Source organism: Mugil cephalus, chromosome 21 (genome assembly GCF_022458985.1).
Source record: "Mugil cephalus isolate CIBA_MC_2020 chromosome 21, CIBA_Mcephalus_1.1, whole genome shotgun sequence".
Classification (NCBI taxonomy): Eukaryota; Metazoa; Chordata; class Actinopteri; order Mugiliformes; family Mugilidae; genus Mugil; species Mugil cephalus.
Window position 1 is genome coordinate 6632626 of NC_061790.1, and position 20190 is coordinate 6652815.

At 42.1% G+C, this 20190-nt stretch overlaps 2 protein-coding genes across 2 annotated transcripts; one reads left to right on the plus strand and one right to left on the minus strand.

Moving 5' to 3' along the window:
* The first annotated feature begins 1416 nt into the window (after nucleotides 1–1416).
* Nucleotides 1417–14110, plus strand: hpcal1 (hippocalcin-like 1). The gene is made up of 4 exons (XM_047573793.1): nucleotides 1417–1724; nucleotides 8837–9327; nucleotides 11245–11350; nucleotides 13347–14110. Exons 2-4 carry the CDS (start codon nucleotides 8950–8952, stop codon nucleotides 13442–13444), a joined length of 582 nt encoding a protein of 193 aa, XP_047429749.1. The 5' UTR covers nucleotides 1417–1724; nucleotides 8837–8949; the 3' UTR covers nucleotides 13445–14110.
* Nucleotides 14026–20132, minus strand: pdia6 (protein disulfide isomerase family A, member 6). The gene is made up of 13 exons (XM_047573792.1): nucleotides 19971–20132; nucleotides 19555–19696; nucleotides 18808–18865; nucleotides 18230–18356; nucleotides 17873–17979; nucleotides 17645–17784; nucleotides 16851–16965; nucleotides 16297–16437; nucleotides 15998–16082; nucleotides 15798–15870; nucleotides 15544–15702; nucleotides 15337–15433; nucleotides 14026–14717 (listed from the first exon to the last, which is right to left on the minus strand). Exons 1-13 carry the CDS (start codon nucleotides 19987–19989, stop codon nucleotides 14646–14648), a joined length of 1335 nt encoding a protein of 444 aa, XP_047429748.1. The 5' UTR covers nucleotides 19990–20132; the 3' UTR covers nucleotides 14026–14645.
* Between the last annotated feature and the right edge of the window lie 58 nt (nucleotides 20133–20190).

Here is a 20190-nt window from a genome sequence, read left to right on the forward strand (position 1 = left end):
AGCTGGATTTTATTGGCCCACTCTCCATTATTACTGTCAACATATACATTCTATAAATGTAACCATTTCCACAGGAAGACATTCCTCCCCAGTGAGTTTGAAAAAATATCAATCAATATGTATTGTTTCCTGTCAAACTGCTTTTTTTCCAAACATAAATTGTTATCTATTCTTCTTTAATCCATCATCTTTGGTGTATATTTGTAACAATGTGCACACAGATGAATTAAATATCCTAAAAATGTTACTTTACTGAAATGATTTGACCTGTGGGGGCCTTATGGCAAGCCTCGGAGACCTACAGCCCCTGCAGCATCTTCGTTTTCATCCGCATCACTAGGGTGACACACAGGGTTGTGTCAGTATTAGGTTGCAAATTGGCGATAGCAACAAAAGCAAGACTCAGACTACTATATCACTGCCTCGAATCCCCCCCTCCTCACTCTACGGTCGAGATAAACACTCCATGTGCTTATAGAAACAGGTGTCGGGCTTCATGAAGACACACACACACACACACACACACACAGTTAATTATTTAACCACTCACTGAAATGCTGACATACACACCATCCAGCTTGGGGTGTCACTTTATCCTACAGAAGAGGAGTTGTGGTCATAGGTGCTGATTGACATGTGTAGTAAAGCATTGTTAAAGCTTAGAGAGGAGACAGGAAAAAAACAAAATAAGAAATAAAGTTAAGTATCGGTGCTTTATTATCGTGCAATTGAAACCTTTTCCAATGGGTCAAATACACTTGCTGTTAGTGTTTGTAGTCTTTATTTAGAAGGACTTTCTGACAAGTAGGTCTTATATGTACACTGGTGCAAGAAGAAAACCACATTGTAGGCTTATATATGATTAAAAAAAGATATGCCAGTGAAATATTCAGTAATATGATGTTCTAACTTATTCTTCCATTACTTTGGTAGTATGTTTTGTTATATATTTAAAACATTTTAATCGATGTCTGCACAATAACAAGCGTTTTTTTTTTGTTTTTTTTGTTTTTTTTGTTTGCACGTGCTGTTTGCTTGTCTAAGTCTCAAGATTTTCCCTTCAAATATGAACCGTTTATTTTAGATATTGTGCTAATAATAGTCTCCTGTGATAATTTTCCACAGGACGCTGCGGCGACTGTTTCTACGATGGAAGAAGCGAGTGTGGACCGAACCATTCAGCGCTCTTGGGGGGTATTAAAATTAGTAGAATGTCAGGAAATTTCAATATAAATACATTTTAGACATTTGCCTCATTCGTTATGACATGTATATTTATAGCAGTTATTGTAAACGGTGGTCAAACATGTATGAATCAAACGGAGGAAGTTTAATTGCAAACAAGGAGAGAAGTATACCCCTTTTGTAGTTATTGGTCGAGTCGGATGAAAGCCGAGCTCTGTGCCACATCTTCCACTATATGATAAAGCCGCTACACCGGGAACTGGAGGCAGGACCGACCGAATAGGAAGATAGCTTAGGAAGACAAACATTATCGTAAAAAAAAAAAACAAAAACAAAACGTCACTACTTTTTTTGGTTGTTGTTTTTTTTTTTTCTCCGGAAGTGTCACTCGAACATCTTGAATTTGTCTCGTGTCGACTCGTCCGGAGGAGGAGGTGGTCAGAGGTTAGACTGAAGTTGGGCAGCTGGTCTGGTGACGCCGTAAAGTGGGAAAGTGAAATAAGTGGGCTTTTTTCCAACCCGAACTCCCTTTAAAAAAGGTAAGTTTACATGAGTTTATAATAATATCACTGTTCTTTTAAAGTCCACAGTGGTTTAATTTGCCAGGGCAGAGGAGGCTGATTCAAGGACTACACCCATACAGACTCGCCCACATCTCACCTCCACTGGAAACTGTAGAAAAAAAAATATTAGACTGGCAAGTAAATGTAAGATACAAATCATTTATAGCACATGATAAGTTTATAATACAGTTAGAGACAAATTTTAGTTAAAACTGGGTTGCGCAATACCACGCATTGTCAATTGCTGTCAGTATTCTCAAGGATGTATCGTGTTTAATTATAGTAGTAATTATTATTATTTTTTTTTTTTTTTGCAAATGTATAATTGCGTAGAAATATATAAATCAGTTTATTGCAAGGATCTGTACTCGATAATTTTATTAAATACCCATGAATCTACATAATTAGCTAAAAACGAAACCACCCATGGAAATGTCACGTCTACTGGAAAGAGTAATAAAACTCTAACAGTGCTTTTTTTTTTAGCTTGCTAGCGTTATAAGTGGCTTGACACATACTATTAACAAATCTTGAATATATCTATCAAATATAGTGCTACCACAGTGTTTATAAGGCATCTTTTGTTACAATGGGGTGTAAATTACACATGTATAAGTGCATAAAATACAGTTTATTACAAGGATTAGTACTCCATACTTGAGAATCTACATAATAAGCTAACAATTAAAGTACTCATGGAAAGAGTAACAACACATTTTTAGCTTGCTATCTTTGTGAGTAGCTTGGCTGTAAATCATGGCAAATAAAATAATTACAATAATCCGCACTATAACACTTAGACGAGTAAAAGAACTACTTTGTTTTAAATGAACTAATAATTAAGTTACCCATACTGTTGGCGCTCTTCTGTAAAGAGTATTAAAACTGTTAAACAGGACATTTTTAGCTGGCTAGCTTTGCAAGTAGCCTAATAGTGATAGTGTAAACAAATCTTGAATATATATATATTGCATAAATTTACCTGGAAACAGCAGGGTTAGTGAAAACTAATGTATTCTAATGTTACAGTTCTGCATAAAAGTCCTTTTCATGAGTGTATGCTGTTAAACTCGACTGAATTAAACACCAAAGTCGTTCTGTTGTTTAGCCTAGCCCACTGACTAAATTTGGGGTGTACAACCCTGTGCTATCGTTTTGTTTTCACTAGTGTACCTAATGAACAGTCAACGGAGTAAATGCACAGTTTTAAACAAAATAGAACTAGACAACAAACTTCAAACCCCTTGTTGTTGTGTTTTACATCACATTGTGCATGCACACTTAAAAACAGTTCAGCTAATGATTTGTGCTCCATCACCTTTTTTTTAATCTTCTATACAACTCTCCATCCCCTTACACTTTGCTTTTCATATTCATTTTTCCGCCCCTGTCGTTCTACTACTATTTAACACTGTTGTTACTGTTTTGTTTTTGTTTTTTTTTTAAATCTTATTTCACAGCTTTTGATAATATGTGAAAAGCGTGCATCCAAAATCCAATAAGCAACTGGTGAGTGGGCTTACTGTTACAAATTCACAGCTAAAAAAAAAAAGAAGAAGAAGCAGAAATGTGCAGAAGACGTCGTGGGTGATTCTAAAAGAGAGAGAGATGGAAAAGTGTAGTTTCAGACTGAACAAAAAAACATGACACGCACAAAAAGAAATAAATCTTTTCCTCTTGAGTGTCGATATATCCCCTGCCCTGTGAACGCCCCGGATTGATAGTTACACTGCCTCCCTCTCGTAAGCCTTAGTACTACTACCCTGTTGCCTTGACTACTGGTGTGTCTGGGGACTTCACCCTGATCCTCTACATGATTTTCTCTGACACGAGTTCAGACCGACAGCCACGAAGCAGCGCTGAAAACGAAAATAACTGGAGGGCTCATTTTCTCTTTTCCTTCCCAAAACCCAACTCCTCACCCACCTGATGCAGTTGCCAGTTAGTGCACAGCACTCCAGCTACAGTGCCGCTCTGCTCATCCGCGGCACGGCGAGTCGCACACACACACGCACGCAACGCTAAAATGGGAAGTGTGCTTTCTTGCCGTGCACCGGACCGTATCAGTTTGTTTGAATTACATTCCATTTAGAGGAGGCGCGACGCAGAGAGCACGATAAACATTTTCTCCGTCGTGTTTGTGCAGAGTTAATGATGGGAAACGTTCGATGTGACCTCTGTGACATTAAGGAAATGGGAGCCGGAGGAATCGCAGTGATTTGCAAATCACTGTAAACATCCAGGACGTGGTGCCATTTCCAAATGTGTGACACAACATTAATGCACTAGGAATGCTTACAAAGTTTAATAGTGGAAAGCAATGACCTTTTTCCACGAATCAAACAATCAGCTGGTGTTTTGATGTTGCATGCTTTAGACATTTGTCTCATGTTTCCTACACTCACTAACTGGTGCACTATTAGAAGTGTAATGAGCTCCATCAGCTGTGCATCATGCCTTGTGGATGTACCAGGAGTTTGGTTGCCCTTCTCTGCACATGTGCATACAAACACTTGCATGTATCTAAACACACTCACCCTTCATCACGCCTTATTCTTTCTTCTCTGCTGCGCATGAAGTAATGAGCATCTGGTCAAAGAATAAAGATTTTCTTTGTTGTGCACAGGAAATGAGGTGGGCTCTGAGGATCAGAAACAGCAGTGAAACCGGTCAGAGGTTTACAGGAACCCCTCTGTGGGGCTTGTGTGAAACAGTCTCATTAGGCAGCACTGTACAGAACAGGGGTGGCCGTGGAGGTTGGGGACAAGGGGAGAGACTGTTGCTGTGTAATCGATGGCAATTACAAACACAAAACCCCAGAGCGGCTGTTGTGTATCAAGCGCGGCCCTTGTGCAACTTACAAACTTACTCTGCAACTCCATCAATCAAGGGAGAAAGATTGTGACTCTCTTTTTCTACAAAAAAGTTCTTATATCAGAGTAATATCTTTCTGACCGCACTGCAAAATTTCTTCAATCATTGTCTCATAACTTTTAAAACATTCTGCAGGCCTGGAAGCGCAAATACGAATTGCATTTCTAAGTGCGTCCGGAGAAAGATAGTAGTGTAATAATAATGTCCAGTAGAGCAGAAGGTAAACAAATGAGCAGCAGAATTTCGTACGTGGTTTAAATAACACTTAAAGTGGAGCTGTTCAAACTTAAATCTCGCAGAGAAGTCTAGTTAATCAAACAGTTTTTAAAGAGACGTTAAATGATTGCATGCAACCGTAATTGAGGTTTGTTTATAACTTTAATGGCTTTAGCAAATACTTATGAATCCACATAATAAGCTAATAATTAAACATTTTTAACTTGCTAACTTTGTAAGTAGCTTGGCACATACTATTAGCGAGATGGGTATTTATAAGGACATCTTTTTGTTAAAATCAGCTTTAAATCACGGCAAATATACGTATACATGCATAAAATATACTAAACAATTCATTACAAGGATTTGTATTCCATATATATGAATATACATAGTAGGCTAATAATTCTAGCACTCATATGTGTACAGGAAGGAGTATTAAAACTGTAGCAGTACATTTTTAGCTTGCTATCTTTGTAAGTAACTTGGCTGTAAATCATGGCAAATATACGTGTAAGTGCATAAAATACACTTACATGGGTTAAAGAAATGCTTTCTTTTTAATGAGACAATAATAAAGACCAATTTTTTTTTCCTTAAAGAGTGCAATTCTTAACTGATGCTTGTTTATGACTTTAATGAGCATGTTTCAGATGTCACTGAAATCTGCTTAGCAATCCACAGCCTTATGTAAGTATGTTTGTGTTATCTTAGCTAACAGCCTCTTTGCTAAAGTACACACTGTTTTAATGAGACTCTCCTCTTGAATGTAAACTCTTAATTTAGCCCGCGAGCGCCTTGAAACCTCACGGCAGCGCTTTTCTTCCTCGCAGCCAGGAATCTGCTGGGTTTTCTGTGGCTTTGTCCGTTTGAGGGAATAAACAGCAACGCCCATATTTATGTCTGCTGCTGCTCAGCCTGCGCTGCCTCTGCTGAGCTGTCCTGGAAAAGTCCATGTGACCCAGAGCTGTGGAGGTGATGTCGCTTCCTCATCCTGTTGCATGTTGGAGCGGAAAGACTATGGTCAAGCCTGTGGGGCAGGGTGTGATTTATAGTGCGACCAGCTGAATCAGAGTCATCAGACATGACGCGCTGCAGTCTCAGAATAACGATCACTCTTATTTTGATTTCCTCTGTAACGTTGACAACCATAGACACTGTAAAGTCCTACTATTTGTGTCAGTATTCTAACCTCCTGAGACCCAAGCATTTGTTTGGCATGCATCTTAATTTCTTTAAAATTAGATTAAGATCTTTGGGATTAGTGGGACATAAGAAGTATAAAAAAATAAACAACATCTTTGAACTGGAAGTAGTTTTTGGAAGAAATTATGTTTACACAGGGATTATTTCAGTGTATATTACAATTTAAATCACCAATGCGAACCAAAATCTAAAACTGAAAAAAATGAAATCCCAGTGTCCTCAAATGAGTACTTGTTATTTTGTTTGAGTTGTATGTCATATCAAACCTGAAAAGTTAATAAACATAAATAAACAAGTGCATGGACCATTTGCTAAAGAGACAAAAGTGTCTCTTTATGAGGACAACTGGTCTAAATGAAGCAGAATAAGCTGCCACAAACCTACAACGTAATGTCCCCGTATGAGGACACAGGGTCTCAGGAGGTTAACGTGTAATAAAGGCCGTTCTAGTGGCATGCTGCTTTTTGTTGATCTAATGCTCGCTCCGTTCATCACTTTTGTCACAGTTATACATGAGATACTCACGCGATCAATCTTCATGTCTGCGGTGAGTCCGTGACTTTCATTTTAGCGCCACCAAGAGGTTGACAATTGTGTTTTTGTGGACTGGATTCTGACATTTCATCGAGCACAAGAATGTGGCAAAGATTTGACAACTTTCCCATCGACCTGACCTGTGTTTCCTTAATGACACTACGTGCGCTGTTGAGACAGCTCCTGTATCACTGAATGAGTGTCTTCTGCCTCCATTTATCCCTTTACTAAAATATGTGGGATTCGTGTTAATGTGTATTTAAAGAAATTTAAATTTGTGGGGAAAATTTTAAAATATGTATAAAAATGTCTAATCAACCAAAGATTGTGCAACCCCTGTGCAGTACCTCTGCTGACCCCTGTTGAAGACCCATGGACTAATTTTTAAGCACTTTTTTAAGCATCTTTTTAAGAAGGGAAACTGCAAGTACTAGGAGCATTCATGTCCATCACAGATCACGATGGGAAAGGTGCCTCTCAGGTGAAGCCTTCAGGTCTGCTCGAAATTCTTGATTTCAGACTGTGCCCTCTGCTGAATTCCTGCTTTTCTAATCTATCAGACACGAAGAAGGGAATTGGAGTTAATTACATGAATGTGTTGTGCCCCGGCTCTAATTTATTTCCCTCTCGATCCGTAAGCCTCGGCTTAAATGTTTGCGTCACTACCTCTTTCTCGTGTTACTCTGTGACTGCGATTCATAAATCTGCAGGAAATTAAACCTGTGTGACAATCACGACAAGTGGGGGCATCTGTGTATAGAGAAGACCTCGTCCAAATCCACGCCGCTCTCATTTGTTCTTCGCCAGATATAATCGCTCTAAGACAGGAGCGCCGGGATCTCATTGAATGAGGGAGAATGTGTAGATAATACATCTCCCTCTCTCTTCCATCAATTTATTAGAGGTATCGCGGAGAAGTGGAGGTGTTATTCAGAAGGGTTATTATGTAATTGAACTTCTGGTATTAGCGAAGCGACTCACATTGCATGGCTGGAAATAGTTTTTCTTCTATGTGTCATACTTTTTCCATTCTTTCTTCCTCCCTACCCCCACACATCTCTCTTTCTGTCCCTCCCACTCGTGCTTTACCAGATGCATGTAAGAGACTATTAGCTCAGGTCCTGGCCAGTTTCCACCTCACGTCTCCAGAAAAAATCACAGCCATTTGTTCTTAACTTTTGTTTGACAGTCCACTTTTCTTTTCCTGTCACACGGTGGCACAGGACCCTGCTCTCGGCGCTCCGAGGAAATGCAAATTACAGGCGGGTAATGCAGAAGAAGGGGTTTTATGTGTGCCTCATAACACTTTTCTTTGCATAAGAGGCAGATGTTTTCGCCTCTAATCTGGGAAAGGAAATCTGCCACCGACGCATCTTGTTAACTTAATGACACACACCACCCGTTTTCTCTGTAAGCGTCATAACCTTTCTGCCGGGCTAACAGTCACGCTCACGTTCGCCTCATCAGCGAGCGCATGCACGAGGCGTCCCGTCTAATGGCTAATGTGCTCTTATGGTTTTAGTCCGGATGTGTTGTGTTCATGCGTCCCCGTATCGCCAATCATGAATACCCCTGCACGCATGAACTGAGAGGTTTTGCAGAATATAACCATGGAAACTGAATTTAGACCAACCTCAGAAACCAAAGGTGAATAATAGGACAAGGTGGTCAAATGCTTTAGCATTTTTTTTTCTATTATTATTATTATTATTTTTCTTTTAGCAGCCATTCGTCTTTCTGTTTAATCAGCATATAAATCACACCTGCTTAAAATCAATTGGAATATTCATTCATTCCTTTCATTCTCCAGTGGAGGTGGAGATTACTGCCGGGCTGAATGTCTGGCCTTCTCAATAACCGCAGTCAGTATCAGCCTGACCTTTTAAAAAGTGGCGTTATTGAGAATTACAATGCCCCAGGACACTTGTCCCTCTACCACGCAGGGAAGGGTCGATAAATTATCACAGTGCCAGCGTATTAATAGTGTATCCACGGAGACCAGGTCACACCCCCCACTACGTACACACACACACACACACACACACGCAGGGTGACATCTCAGTGGTAATGTTATTATTATTTTTTCTTTCTGTGTGTATGGACACTGTCTACCCAAATATTGCCCCTCAGCTTGGTTGACTGAGAGGAACATGTTTTATGATGAAGCGCAGCCTCAAACTGAGAGGAATTATTATTGCCGATGAATCATTTATGATGTTCACACAAGGATATTAATGAGGATTGTCGGTCCCCCGTAGGAGCAGAGGAAGCTGACGTGGAGAGTGAAAGCAAAGGGAGAGTGGAGAAGTGAGAAGTGAGAAAGGCAGAAACTCCAGCCCAGCTCCCTGCCTGCCTGTGAAAGCGCTGCATCATGGGGAAACAGAACAGCAAGCTGCGGCCCGAGGTCCTGAACGACCTGAGGGAGAACACGGAGTTCACCGACCACGAGCTGCAGGAGTGGTACCGCGGCTTCCTGAAGGACTGTCCCACGGGCCACCTGACCGTGGAGGAGTTCAAGAAGATCTACGCCAACTTCTTCCCCTACGGAGACGCCTCCAAGTTCGCCGAGCACGTCTTCCGCACGTTCGACACCAACGGCGACGCCACCATCGACTTCAGGGAGTTCATCATCGCCCTGAGCGTGACGTCCCGAGGCGGGCTGGAGCAGAAGCTGCGCTGGGCCTTCAGCATGTACGACCTGGACGGGAACGGGTACATCAGCCGGGCCGAGATGCTGGAGATAGTTCAGGTGAGGGCGTGCTGCACTGGAGGCCTCGTGGTACGGGATGGAGTTTGTTTCATGCATGCGTTTACTCTGCCTCTCATCTAGTCTGAGTCAAAACCACTTAGACCTTAGAGCAGGAGTCTTCGACATTTTTCAGACCAAGGATGCCCAAACTGATGGAGAGGTTAAGTAGGGACCACCTACCTTTCATATTAAACTCAGCCTAGTGCTCTTTATAAATATACATAATTAATATTATCATTTTGTATTCTTTATTAAGCAATTCAAATAATACACAGGTTCAAATATTCTTTTTTGACAGTAGGGCGGCCATGCAGCAGGAACCTGACAGAGTCAGTGTGTAATATGCGGCCTTGTGATTGGCTCAGCAGCGATAGGGGCGGGGCCCACTGTTTACGAGAGGCTCAGATTGACAGGCGTTCTGTGTGAAACGGTCCCTTGTTGAGACAGCTCCTGTATCACCGAAGGAGCGAAGCACTGAGTTAAAGATAACGTCTTCTGCCTCCATTCGTCCATTTACTAATGTCACTAATGTGCGGTATTTAAAGAAATTTGAATTTGGAGAGGAAAACTGTGGGGCAAAAATGAAAAAATATATAAAAAATGACCCCCCCCCCTGCAGTACCTCCACAGTCCCCCTAGGGGTGGCGGACCCCTTGTTGAAGACCTATGCCATAGAGTATAGGTGATATTAGGCAGCAGTGTGAATGGTGAAGAACGGAGACTTTACTAGTTTTACCCCATCACAATTTGAAAACATCTGGACATTTTAAACACCTAAGAACGTAGTAAAAAAAGGAGTATGATAAAAGTTAATCATTTGTAGCTTTTTTCATCCCCCAAAATTGTGAATGGAATAGAATAGAATAGAATAGAATAGAATAGAATAGAATAGAATAGAATAGAATAGCTTTTCCTTTTCAGTGCAAAAAAAACACACAAGTATGTACAAAAATAGTGCAAAGAAGGTACTATTTACAAGATATACAGGTAAAGTTAAAATACTAATACTGGCAAATATTGAAAATATACAAAATTATAAAATGAAATAGATATTGTTTTATTGCAGCAATGGAAAAAGTGTAGCAGTGGTAAAGTGTAAACATGTATTGCACATGGTTTTTATAATAGACGGAAATAATAGCAGCATAATAGCAGTGAACATTAGCTATTAAAAGATTCATATGTTCAAAGGTGTTATCAGTCCCCAGACTATAACACATATACATTTAATTGACTATAATGTAGGCAGTAAATCTTCAAAATGAAGCATCTGGAATTTAAAATTGTTATGAAAAATACATATGAGTAATATTTGGTGATGCTTAGTGTTATAGGTACTATATTTGACTGTTGGTGGTCGTTTTTTAGGACTGGCAGTCATTTGCATGCATCCAGTTCTGAGATATTTTCCCCTCCTATCGTGCACGCTGGCTGCCCTTTCTGTTTCCCCTTATCACTGCGACTGTATTTACTCTTCCAATATGGTGAGCAGAGCAGCCTGCAGGGCCATATCAATATTGTCTCAGCCCGCAGTGTTTGTGGACACAAATGAATGTGAAAAAAAACAACATTAAAGCATCGGTACTTTTCCCCCTGTAAAAATGGTTTTCATTAAAATGTCATTCTCCCGTCAGAGCCAAAGACCTGCGCTAAGCCGCACAGCTTTATAACACACAAATAGGCACACCGTAGCCACGCATCCGGCAAAGCCTGTTCAGAGAATCAGCGCGAAGGGAACAGCGGGATCTTTAGTTGTGCGAGCGCTGTCATTATCAGGTGGTAAACAGAAAAAACAGGTCAGAGCATTCAGGCAACACATGCGTGTCAGGTGGGAGCGGTTATTTTTCATATTTACTACCTGAAAACTCCACGCAACAACATGCACGTCACGGCAAACGTTGTAACCCTCCTCTGTAGGCCATTTACAAGATGGTGTCGTCTGTGATGAAGATGCCTGAGGACGAATCAACACCGGAGAAGAGGACAGACAAGATCTTCAGACAAATGGACATCGACAATGATGGTAAGAGCATGTTTTATGTCTATGGGAAGATAATAACAAAAGCATGGTTGGTACGTTTAAAAGACTCGCTTTGGTAAGTAATCAACAGATAAAGTGTTTGGAATAAATACATAAACTCAGCTGCTTGGTTACAGTGTTTAGAGCCATAAGTCATAGATGGACACTGAGCTGTTTAAACAGAAAAAGTCCCATCACACAGAAGGATTTATCGTGACAGACTTTCTAACCACAGACAGAGAGCAGCAGGAATAAGTTACAGAGAAAGAAGGCGCCGCAACAAGAGCATTTACAGTTTTTGCGGTCTGTCTGCTGATCCAACGCGATGACGGCGCCTCGACATTTGGTGCGAAAAGGCGAGGTTGCACCCGCGTGACACGTGCGAAGCGTTTCCACCGCGGCTCGGTGAGAAATGCGGAGCGGCTCAGCTCGCCCGCGGAGCAGGAGGTTTTGAAAGTCTGAAGGTCAAACCGTGCCCCAGACTCAAGTTTTATAACGTCACGTGGTGCCAGCAGATGAGACCTGCAGCAGAGGAGGCGGCGGCGGAGGGTAAATCCTCCCAAACTCACTTAGCCCTCCCTTCTAATGCGATTTCCACAGGCGAGCCGTGACAAAACGCTGGGGTCGCTCCCAAACAAAGCAGCGTCTCATTTTCTGCCTCTGGTGGAATCGTCAAAGAGTACGGCCTCGGGAACACATGTTGACAGTGTTGTCACTTTCACTGTTAGCATTCAAGAACCGATACTGTTGTCAAACCATCTACACAATGGAAAATAATAGTGGTCACAGGATGCAGTCTGTTTCAGATGTTGTTTTAATACTTGTTTTGTTTTGTTTTTTTAGAGGAGTTTAATGCTTAAGTAAGGTTTAAGCCATTAAGAGGTCATCTCCTTAACATCTATAGCTGGATACATATATGTTTGGACAGTGTTACAGACGGTCACTTAATATGTTCCATGTTTCAAGATACCAACATATTAAGTGTGAATACTCTCAAATCAAAGGCGACAGTCTGCATTTTATAAGTGCAGCTCTGCATTTTGGTGAAAATGTAAAGGAACAAAAGTAGTGTTGTTGTTACAATATACACCACAGACCAAAAGTTTGGAACCAAGAGTAAATTTGTGCGTAAGTTTCACTGGTATACTTTGCATCAAAACAAACAACATTTGTGTGCAGACTCTCGAAAGCCAAAGCGTTGAAGTGAATAATGCAAACTGTGATTTAACTTTTGCGCTGAAGTTGTGACTCTGGCAAATCTTCTCCACTGTAAAACTAAGCCCTTCTTTTCTTTTGCTGACATTTATTCAGCAATGGTCTGGTAACATCAATGTACACCTACAGGTAAACTGAAGCAAATGGTTCATATCAGTAAAAGAATTGTCTGATTAAGCAAAAAATGCAACACATATATAACTCACGCTTTTTTTTGTGTTTGTTTTTTGTTTTTTTTTTAAGAAAAGCATTGTGAACAGAAGCTTGAAGTTGCTTCCAGACTTTTGGCCTGCAGTTTATATAAACCTAAATTTGACAGAACAATTTACTTACAGCTCAAGCTTGTTTTTAAGAGTGAAGAAGAAGAAACCAGTGGTGTTTTTATTTGGTTTATTCTTTTATTTATTAAGATAAATATTGTTCAGTTATAAAACTAAACTAATTACATAGACATTAGCTACTACTAATAGCAATTATTAATATAAAATGTCTCATCAGCATTCATGTATGATTAAAATCAAGCCACTCTTAATTCAAATTGATCGGTATTACATGGATATAGCACAGCAGCGCCCCCTGCTGGCTCCAGGTGATGGACAGTTCATTTATTCTACAGGCGTGTTCTCCTCCCATACTATGTTATCTGGGGCAGCGCTGATTATATTTTACCACATGAGCCCAAATGGAACATCAGATGTTTTTTTGCGTGACTCACTCCACAGATGTCACATGTCTGTTCTTATTTTTATATTTATTTATTTTTTTTTTGGTCTGTGCTCCACAGGTAGATTGTCTTTGGAGGAGTTCATTAAAGGTGCCAAGAGCGACCCGTCTATTGTCAGGCTGCTGCAGTCGGATCAGGGAGCCTCTCGTCAGTTCTGAGGACACAGACAATGACAGACACACACACACACACACACACACACACACACATCCGTCCAACTTCGTGCTTTTCATCCGATACAGGCTCAGTCGTCACCAGACACACACACACACACACACACAACTCCTCTCACCAGAAACCCTTTCATTTTACACTCCACGTCTTAATGTTTACATTAATATCTACTTCTCTTATCAATGTGGCTTCTTCTCGGTGGACAAACAAAGTGCTTCTTCAGTTGAGCTTTTCTGTGTTGGTGCTTTTCCAAAGCTTTCTTGCCTTTGAAATGGTTTTTACTCGTTTCCTAAAAGTCAAGTGCCATATCATATTTATACAGACTGGATTAAGTATTATGATTCCCATTATGTTACACTAAGAGGAAACTAATTAAATCACCTCGTATAATTGAATTGAAATTTGCTGATGAAACGTGGCGTGTCGTCGTTCAGGATGTCGGCAGCGGCTTCACAGGTACAAGCTGCTGTTTTGAACAAGCTCTGTGTGCCTTCGGTATTGCATGCGCTCAGTGATACGTGTTTTTTCCCGACGATGTAAGTTTATGTGAATAAGGAGGCCGTGATTGTTTTTATTCCTTTTTATTTTTGTAACAAAAATGTTCATTTTGTCTTCACACAATTGAAATAAAGTCGTGTAAGAAAAATCTACACAAGAAGTCCCACAGTATCCCCTTGTCCTGGACAGACACACCGAGATTCTCATTCACTGGTTTAAAAAGAGGAAAGGAAAAAAAAAAAAAATCATGTTTAGTCACATCAGGTTGGACATTGAAGTGTTACTTTGACAAGTCCACATCTTAAAATAGGTGCTCGAGAGCGGCTGAGGAGGGGAGAGGGAGCAATATTTGAAAAAAGACTTGAATGAACAATTGAAATCTGACATTCGGAACCTCCTCCCTCCTCTCCTCAGCTGGCAGCGGCTGTATAAATATGAAGTTTTAACGTTCAGCAGGTTTGTGAGTTCGTTCCAGGGACGTACGCTCCCCTCCCTCCTGTCCCCGTGTGACTGAATGATGACGTGAGAAACCGCAGGTGTCTCTCTCATGTGTCTTTTCTGGAGTATTTCAGTAACTGGGCGACCGTGGGGGGGAGGGGGGTGGTTGCCTCCTATTCGTCCACAGGAGAGGGGAGGTGGGCCGCGCAGGACCAGACCAGACCGGTCTGGATCGGATCCCTGTAGAGACTATAACTCGTCCTTGTCGTAGTCGTCGTCCAGGTCTACGTCGCTGAGGTCGTAGTCCTCCTCCACAGGAAGCTGCAGATGAGACGGTGTGAGGGATGGAGACAAGCTGTTAGTGAAAGTTTCACAGATTTCTAAACAAGCAAGTCGCCACGGACGGTGTTTGATGGATGGATTCTTTAGAACAATTCAGCTACGATATTACATAACAGAGCAGACAGAGCGTCTGTTTTTGCTGTGCAGGGGAATGAGAAGCTAGTAGGAGTTATTTTATAACGCTGAGCGCGGCATAAAATAAAGATACAGACAAAACTGCTAGTGGCCGATGATATTTTGGCTCATCTTGTGTAAGTGTGCTACTCATTCTGTTTGTTCATAATAACTTAAACATTATCAAAGTCTCAAACTGGGGCCTGAAAGCCTAACTTGGTCCAAGGCCCAGTAATGAAGCCAGATAGATGTTCACTGCAAAATTTATATTTTAGCCCATGTAAACAGAGGAGTTCCTCAAACGCTGACTGTGACCCAGAAGTAGAGCAAGCTCCATCCATACACTAGCAATATTTTTATGTTCTTGTTCTATGTTGAAACATATGAAGTGGGAATTTTTACGAGCGTTACTAGGCAACCAGAGGCTGAAACATCCTCCGGTTGCTACGAAGCGACGGCCGACTACGCCGGGCCTCACGCTCACCTGTCCATCTTGGCCGTCCCAGGCTTCAACCACATGAATCTTGGGCATGGTGCCACCTCCTAGTGTGGCGGTGGAGCCGCGGCCCACAGAAAGCTCCCTGGAAGAGACACACACGAGTCGAGACATTAGACGAGTCATTGACGCCATTCAGCAAATTCAGAAAAGTTTATTTTAGTTTTTTTTTTTGCTTTGTTTCTTGTCTTGTACCTGAGGAACTCGTGAATGCCCGTCTCACTGAAGGAGCCTTTGAGCAGGGCAAACTTCATCTTGCGCGTGTTGATGGCGGCCATGGCAGGGTAGCCAAATCCACCGATACCCAGGGACGACTCCAGGTCCATCTGAGCCCCGGCCTCAGTCCACAGCCAGCTGGAAAAAAAAAAGGAAAGAAAACAGACGACTCGTTAGTCACAGTCAGAATTAACCATTTCACTATTAGTCCAGGGCTGGTCCCACGTCCTTACCCCCACATCTTCTTCTTGTACTTGTCGGCCATCTTCGTCATCACCTCCAGGTAACTGTTTCTACCAGCAGCACCTGTTGACATGCAAGGACATGAAGATGAATCTCTCATTATTTGCCACGACACAAAACACCTGCTTTTATCATATGTGTTCTTTAAGGTCAAAATACTTAAAGTTAAACATGTGCCTGAGAGCCTCACCTGTGTCCAGGATGTGTGGCAGGACAGCGATTATACACAGCTGACTGTCCTCACAGGTGTTCTTCAAGATGTCTTCGTTGAGGATCTGAGGGACAAAGCAAACAAACAAATGTTTCATGTGAACTCTCAGTATTTTAAGTGATATTGTTGAGCTTCTGCTTTTAGGTCTAATTTTGGAAACCAGTGGGAGGCTGCAGAGCTTGAGTGTGATTTTGAACTCGTGCTCCAACGGCCCATCTCGAAATCCCGATTTTAAAGTTGTTTTGTGAATAATGGCTCTCAGCGTGAAAAGCACTGACCTCCAGCAGCTCAGGAGGAGGAGCGTTGTCAGAGAACAGCTCCAGAGCTTTCTCAATGATGTCTCCGCGGGTACGACCCCCTTGGTAGTCCTCGGGCTCCTCACCTTTGCGGAAAATCTTGATGGTGGGAAATCCACGGATCTAGATGCAGAAAAAAAACAACAACATTCCTTTAATTCCAGCTGTAACAAGGTGATACAAAGCAAGAAACGAAAAAATAAAAAAGATTAAGATTTGCAAATTTGACTTTGAAGCTGGATTTCCTCCAGCAAAGTCATCCTGATTTACTTAGTGTTGCCTGACTTATCTTCATACTATACACACATTTTAACAGCTTTGCTTGAATATTAACAAACTCTACTACAAGGAGGCAGACTTTATCTTTTAAACACTAACATTAACAGACCACAGCCATTCATCTTTGAGACTCCAGAATCAGGTCAAAGTCATGCAGGTAAAGCTGAAAATAACTTGTCACAAGGCTTCGTACAGACCTCAGATGTTTAAACTTGGTCTTTAGTTCACACATCCTGGATACGATTTAATTCACTCACCCCGTAGCGGCCGGACACAACTTGGTGCACAGTAGCATCCACAGCTCCCAGGCGAACTTTGCCCTTGGTCTGCTCCTTGACAGCTGAGGCTGCAGCTGTCCACTCGGGCTCCAGGCTGTTGACAAAAAAAAAAAAATGAGGTTACTTGAGAAAAAGTCACCTTGCATGCACATAAGTTCATAGTTCAGAAAATACGAGGTTTCACAGTTTTGTTGAATATGATTATAGCCATAGACTGTGTGAAGGTGGAGCAGCTCCTCAAAAGTGAAGTTAGTAGAGCTCCCCCTGGTGGCCGGCTGCAGTATAGGTCATAAGTTACTGCATGTTAGCAGATGGTTTTTGTTATTTTGGATAGTTAATATAATGTCAGTTTGGTCAATGCAAGGAAGTGGTGACACTTTTTACATATTTAAACAGTCTATGATTAAAACCAAGAAAGCCTAGTTACACTGCAAACACATATGAAGTTGTTGCAAATGTTATTCAAATTGCTGAATACAAATGCTCAGGCCACAGTGAACTGTTTTAATAGGGATTATATTCTGAAATACTTTCATCTGTGGATCATCCAGATTAACCAGGCCTTTGCTTCTGGCAGTTTAGTTTTGCAGACATTAACGGTTAGTGGTTTAAGGAGGTCAAACTTAACTCCTCTGCTTCTGTTGTGCAGCAGAGATCATAAATAGAGATGCAGCAGCTCTACTGCAGCTGCACCGCTTTCAAACAACGTCCACTGTTGCGCAGCGAGAAGCTTTCGGTGTCTCCTAAAGCTGAGGGCTGGGCGTCAAACTCACTTCTTGCAGTGTCCACACCAGGGAGCGAAGAACTCCACCAGCCACACGTCGTCGCCGTCCAGCACCAACTTGTCGAAGTTGTCGTCGGTGAGCTCGACCACGTCCTTCTTGCTGCCGCTGCCGCCGCCACCGCCTCCACTCTGCCAGAAGGTAGCGGACGTGTTACTGAACCCTGGCTGCAGCAACAACAGCGACAAAAAAGCTGCAGAGGTCTACGGCTTTATCTACCTGTTTGCTGTAGCCAGAGCCACCAGACTTGCCGCTCAGCCTGTCCTTCACCAGACTACGCAACGCATTCATCGCCCCGTCAACGATGGCCTGGCTGCTACGTCCTCCTGAGGAGTTAAGGACATGCAGGTTCAGTCACTGCTGCATAAAGTAATACTGCATTAAATAACGTCATATAATCATTTCAGGTTTCTTCTTCTTTTTTTTTTAAATGCAAATTGGTGATTTTTCAACCGCGTTTCCTCTCGGGCATGTATTACACCCACTTCTCCTTTTCTCTTAAACAACACGACGGTGATTTTAACATTTATCATGACGACGTCAGATTTACAGATTGCAAAGCTGAGTCCTCATTACCTTGGTACTCATCCGGCTTGTTCTTGTTGGCTCCGAAGATCTTGATGGTGGGGAAGCCCCTGACGCCATACTGGCTCCCCAGCGACTTGTGCTGGTCAGCATCTACTGCGCCCACCTTGACGATACCCTAATGAAAATAAATAAATGAAAATATATAAATAAATAAGTCAAAACAAGCAGGTTGGTGTCTGCAGACTCAAGAGTTTCAGTTTGCAACTGAGTCAGTAAATGATTATTTTTATAAGAACAAGGTTGAGGGTTAATTGTTTTATATCTGAAGTGTTTTCTTTGTCTAGTTTTTAGGAATAGAAAGTGTATAGAGTAGAGTATAATGGTTCCCCACATTATTGAGTCACTGTTGACTCCATCTTCAAATATCCAGTAAAGGGACATACAATTAACTAGTGGCATAAAAACCTAATGACTTTACTTTTCCACAGCAGCTTAGGATATTAAATATTTCTGCAATAGATAAGAGCTTTAAAAAAGACAGTGAAACTGAAACGGTCGGTCAGTCATCAGCCGCGTAATGGTCAACTACCAACGTCCGCCACGATGGCCGCGGACGTCGTGTTTACCTTGAGGGCGGCGGCTGCCTTCTTCCAGTCAGGGGCCAGACTCTGACAGTGGCCACACCTGAAGACAACAAAAAAAAAAAAAAAAGTGAATCAACTTCACACTGGCAATCTAGACTTTATCTGATTCAGCTGTGGAGCAGAACGCACAAACGAACGATCCGAACCAAGTGACAGCTCCTTGTCTTTGTGCCAAAACATACACTCACTTGCCAGTTTATTAGGTACACTAGTCAAAACCAACGCATTCTAACAGAACAGTCCTGCACCAGATCTTATCTTAAAATAACCGACAGAGCCGTCGATTCAGCCGTGTTTTCTTTTTGGAGGCTGGAGGTTTACAGCTCTATTGAATTGCATTGTGTTTCGATTATTTAGTCAGGGGGCTAGACTAAATAATGGAAACACTTTTTTTTTGTTGTTGTTTGCGTTCAGCTTGGTCCAGTTCAACAGCACCGCAAACTACACCCTCCAGAATCACCACACATTTAAAGAACCACCTTTCTGAGGTGGTTCAGATCAGGACTGGTATTTGCTTTCACTACTGTACTTGATAAAGTGGCAAGCGCTTTCGTTTGTGCATTTGCTGCTGAACCAAGGAGGAGCTCCATGCTTTGCATAAAAGCCTCCACAGCTGGATAGGAAGTGACTGAACCATCACTGTGTTACCTTCATAGTATTTAAACCCTGTGGTTTACGGTGCCATTACTTGGTTGAATTAAACTTAACCACAGTTATCTCGGGACTCACCAGGGGGCATAAAACTCCACCAGCCACAGACTGTCACTCTGGATCACCTCTCTGTTGAAGTTGGAGGCGGTGAGCTCAACAACATCATCACTGGACGAGTACAAGGCTTGGACAGACAGGACCAGGGAGCAGCTCAAGACTCCTGAAACACAACACACACTCACATGAAACCACATGCAATAAGTAGAAACAAAAACAACACGAGCCACCTCACAAAGAGCTGATGTGTGAGGGTGAAAGTGAGGTTCATTAATTCAGTTATGCCACCATAACGCAGGCCTGGCTCTGTTATCTTCTACCTGGACTTAGCTGTTCGAGCTAACCACAGTAGCCGCACGCGCAACTTACACGCTCCCGCAGCTCAACAAATCCGCGAGCGTTGTAATTAACGAACGCGGAGAAAAGAGTTCACTCACCGACTAAAAGAGGACCCATGGTTTTGTCTGCTCTCCGCTCGTCTCCTCGGTCAATTCAACAACACGCAGGCTCGCTGCCGCTGCGGCTCCCACAAAAAGTACATGCAACAATCTCACCGTGGCCCGCGCTGATTGGTCCGCCGGCGCAGACGCCGCGTCTCAGCCAATGAGAGAGCGCCGTGTAGTTTAGTGGGGAACACCGAAGAGACGGATGGACAGA

Excerpts from the sequence above, each read along its gene's own strand:
- hpcal1 (XM_047573793.1), top strand. The coding sequence starts at position 8,950 with ATGGGGAAACAGAACAGCAAGCTGCGGCCCGAGGTCCTGAACGACCTG. Across the intron at positions 9,328-11,244 it reads AGATGCTGGAGATAGTTCAG|GCCATTTACAAGATGGTGTC; the intron begins GTGAGGGCGTGC and ends CCTCCTCTGTAG. Across the intron at positions 11,351-13,346 it reads AATGGACATCGACAATGATG|GTAGATTGTCTTTGGAGGAG; the intron begins GTAAGAGCATGT and ends TGTGCTCCACAG.
- pdia6 (XM_047573792.1), bottom strand. Across the intron at positions 17,980-18,229 it reads CAAGCCGGATGAGTACCAAG|GAGGACGTAGCAGCCAGGCC; the intron begins GTAATGAGGACT and ends TTAACTCCTCAG. Across the intron at positions 15,434-15,543 it reads GGCATTCACGAGTTCCTCAG|GGAGCTTTCTGTGGGCCGCG; the intron begins GTACAAGACAAG and ends TGTCTCTTCCAG.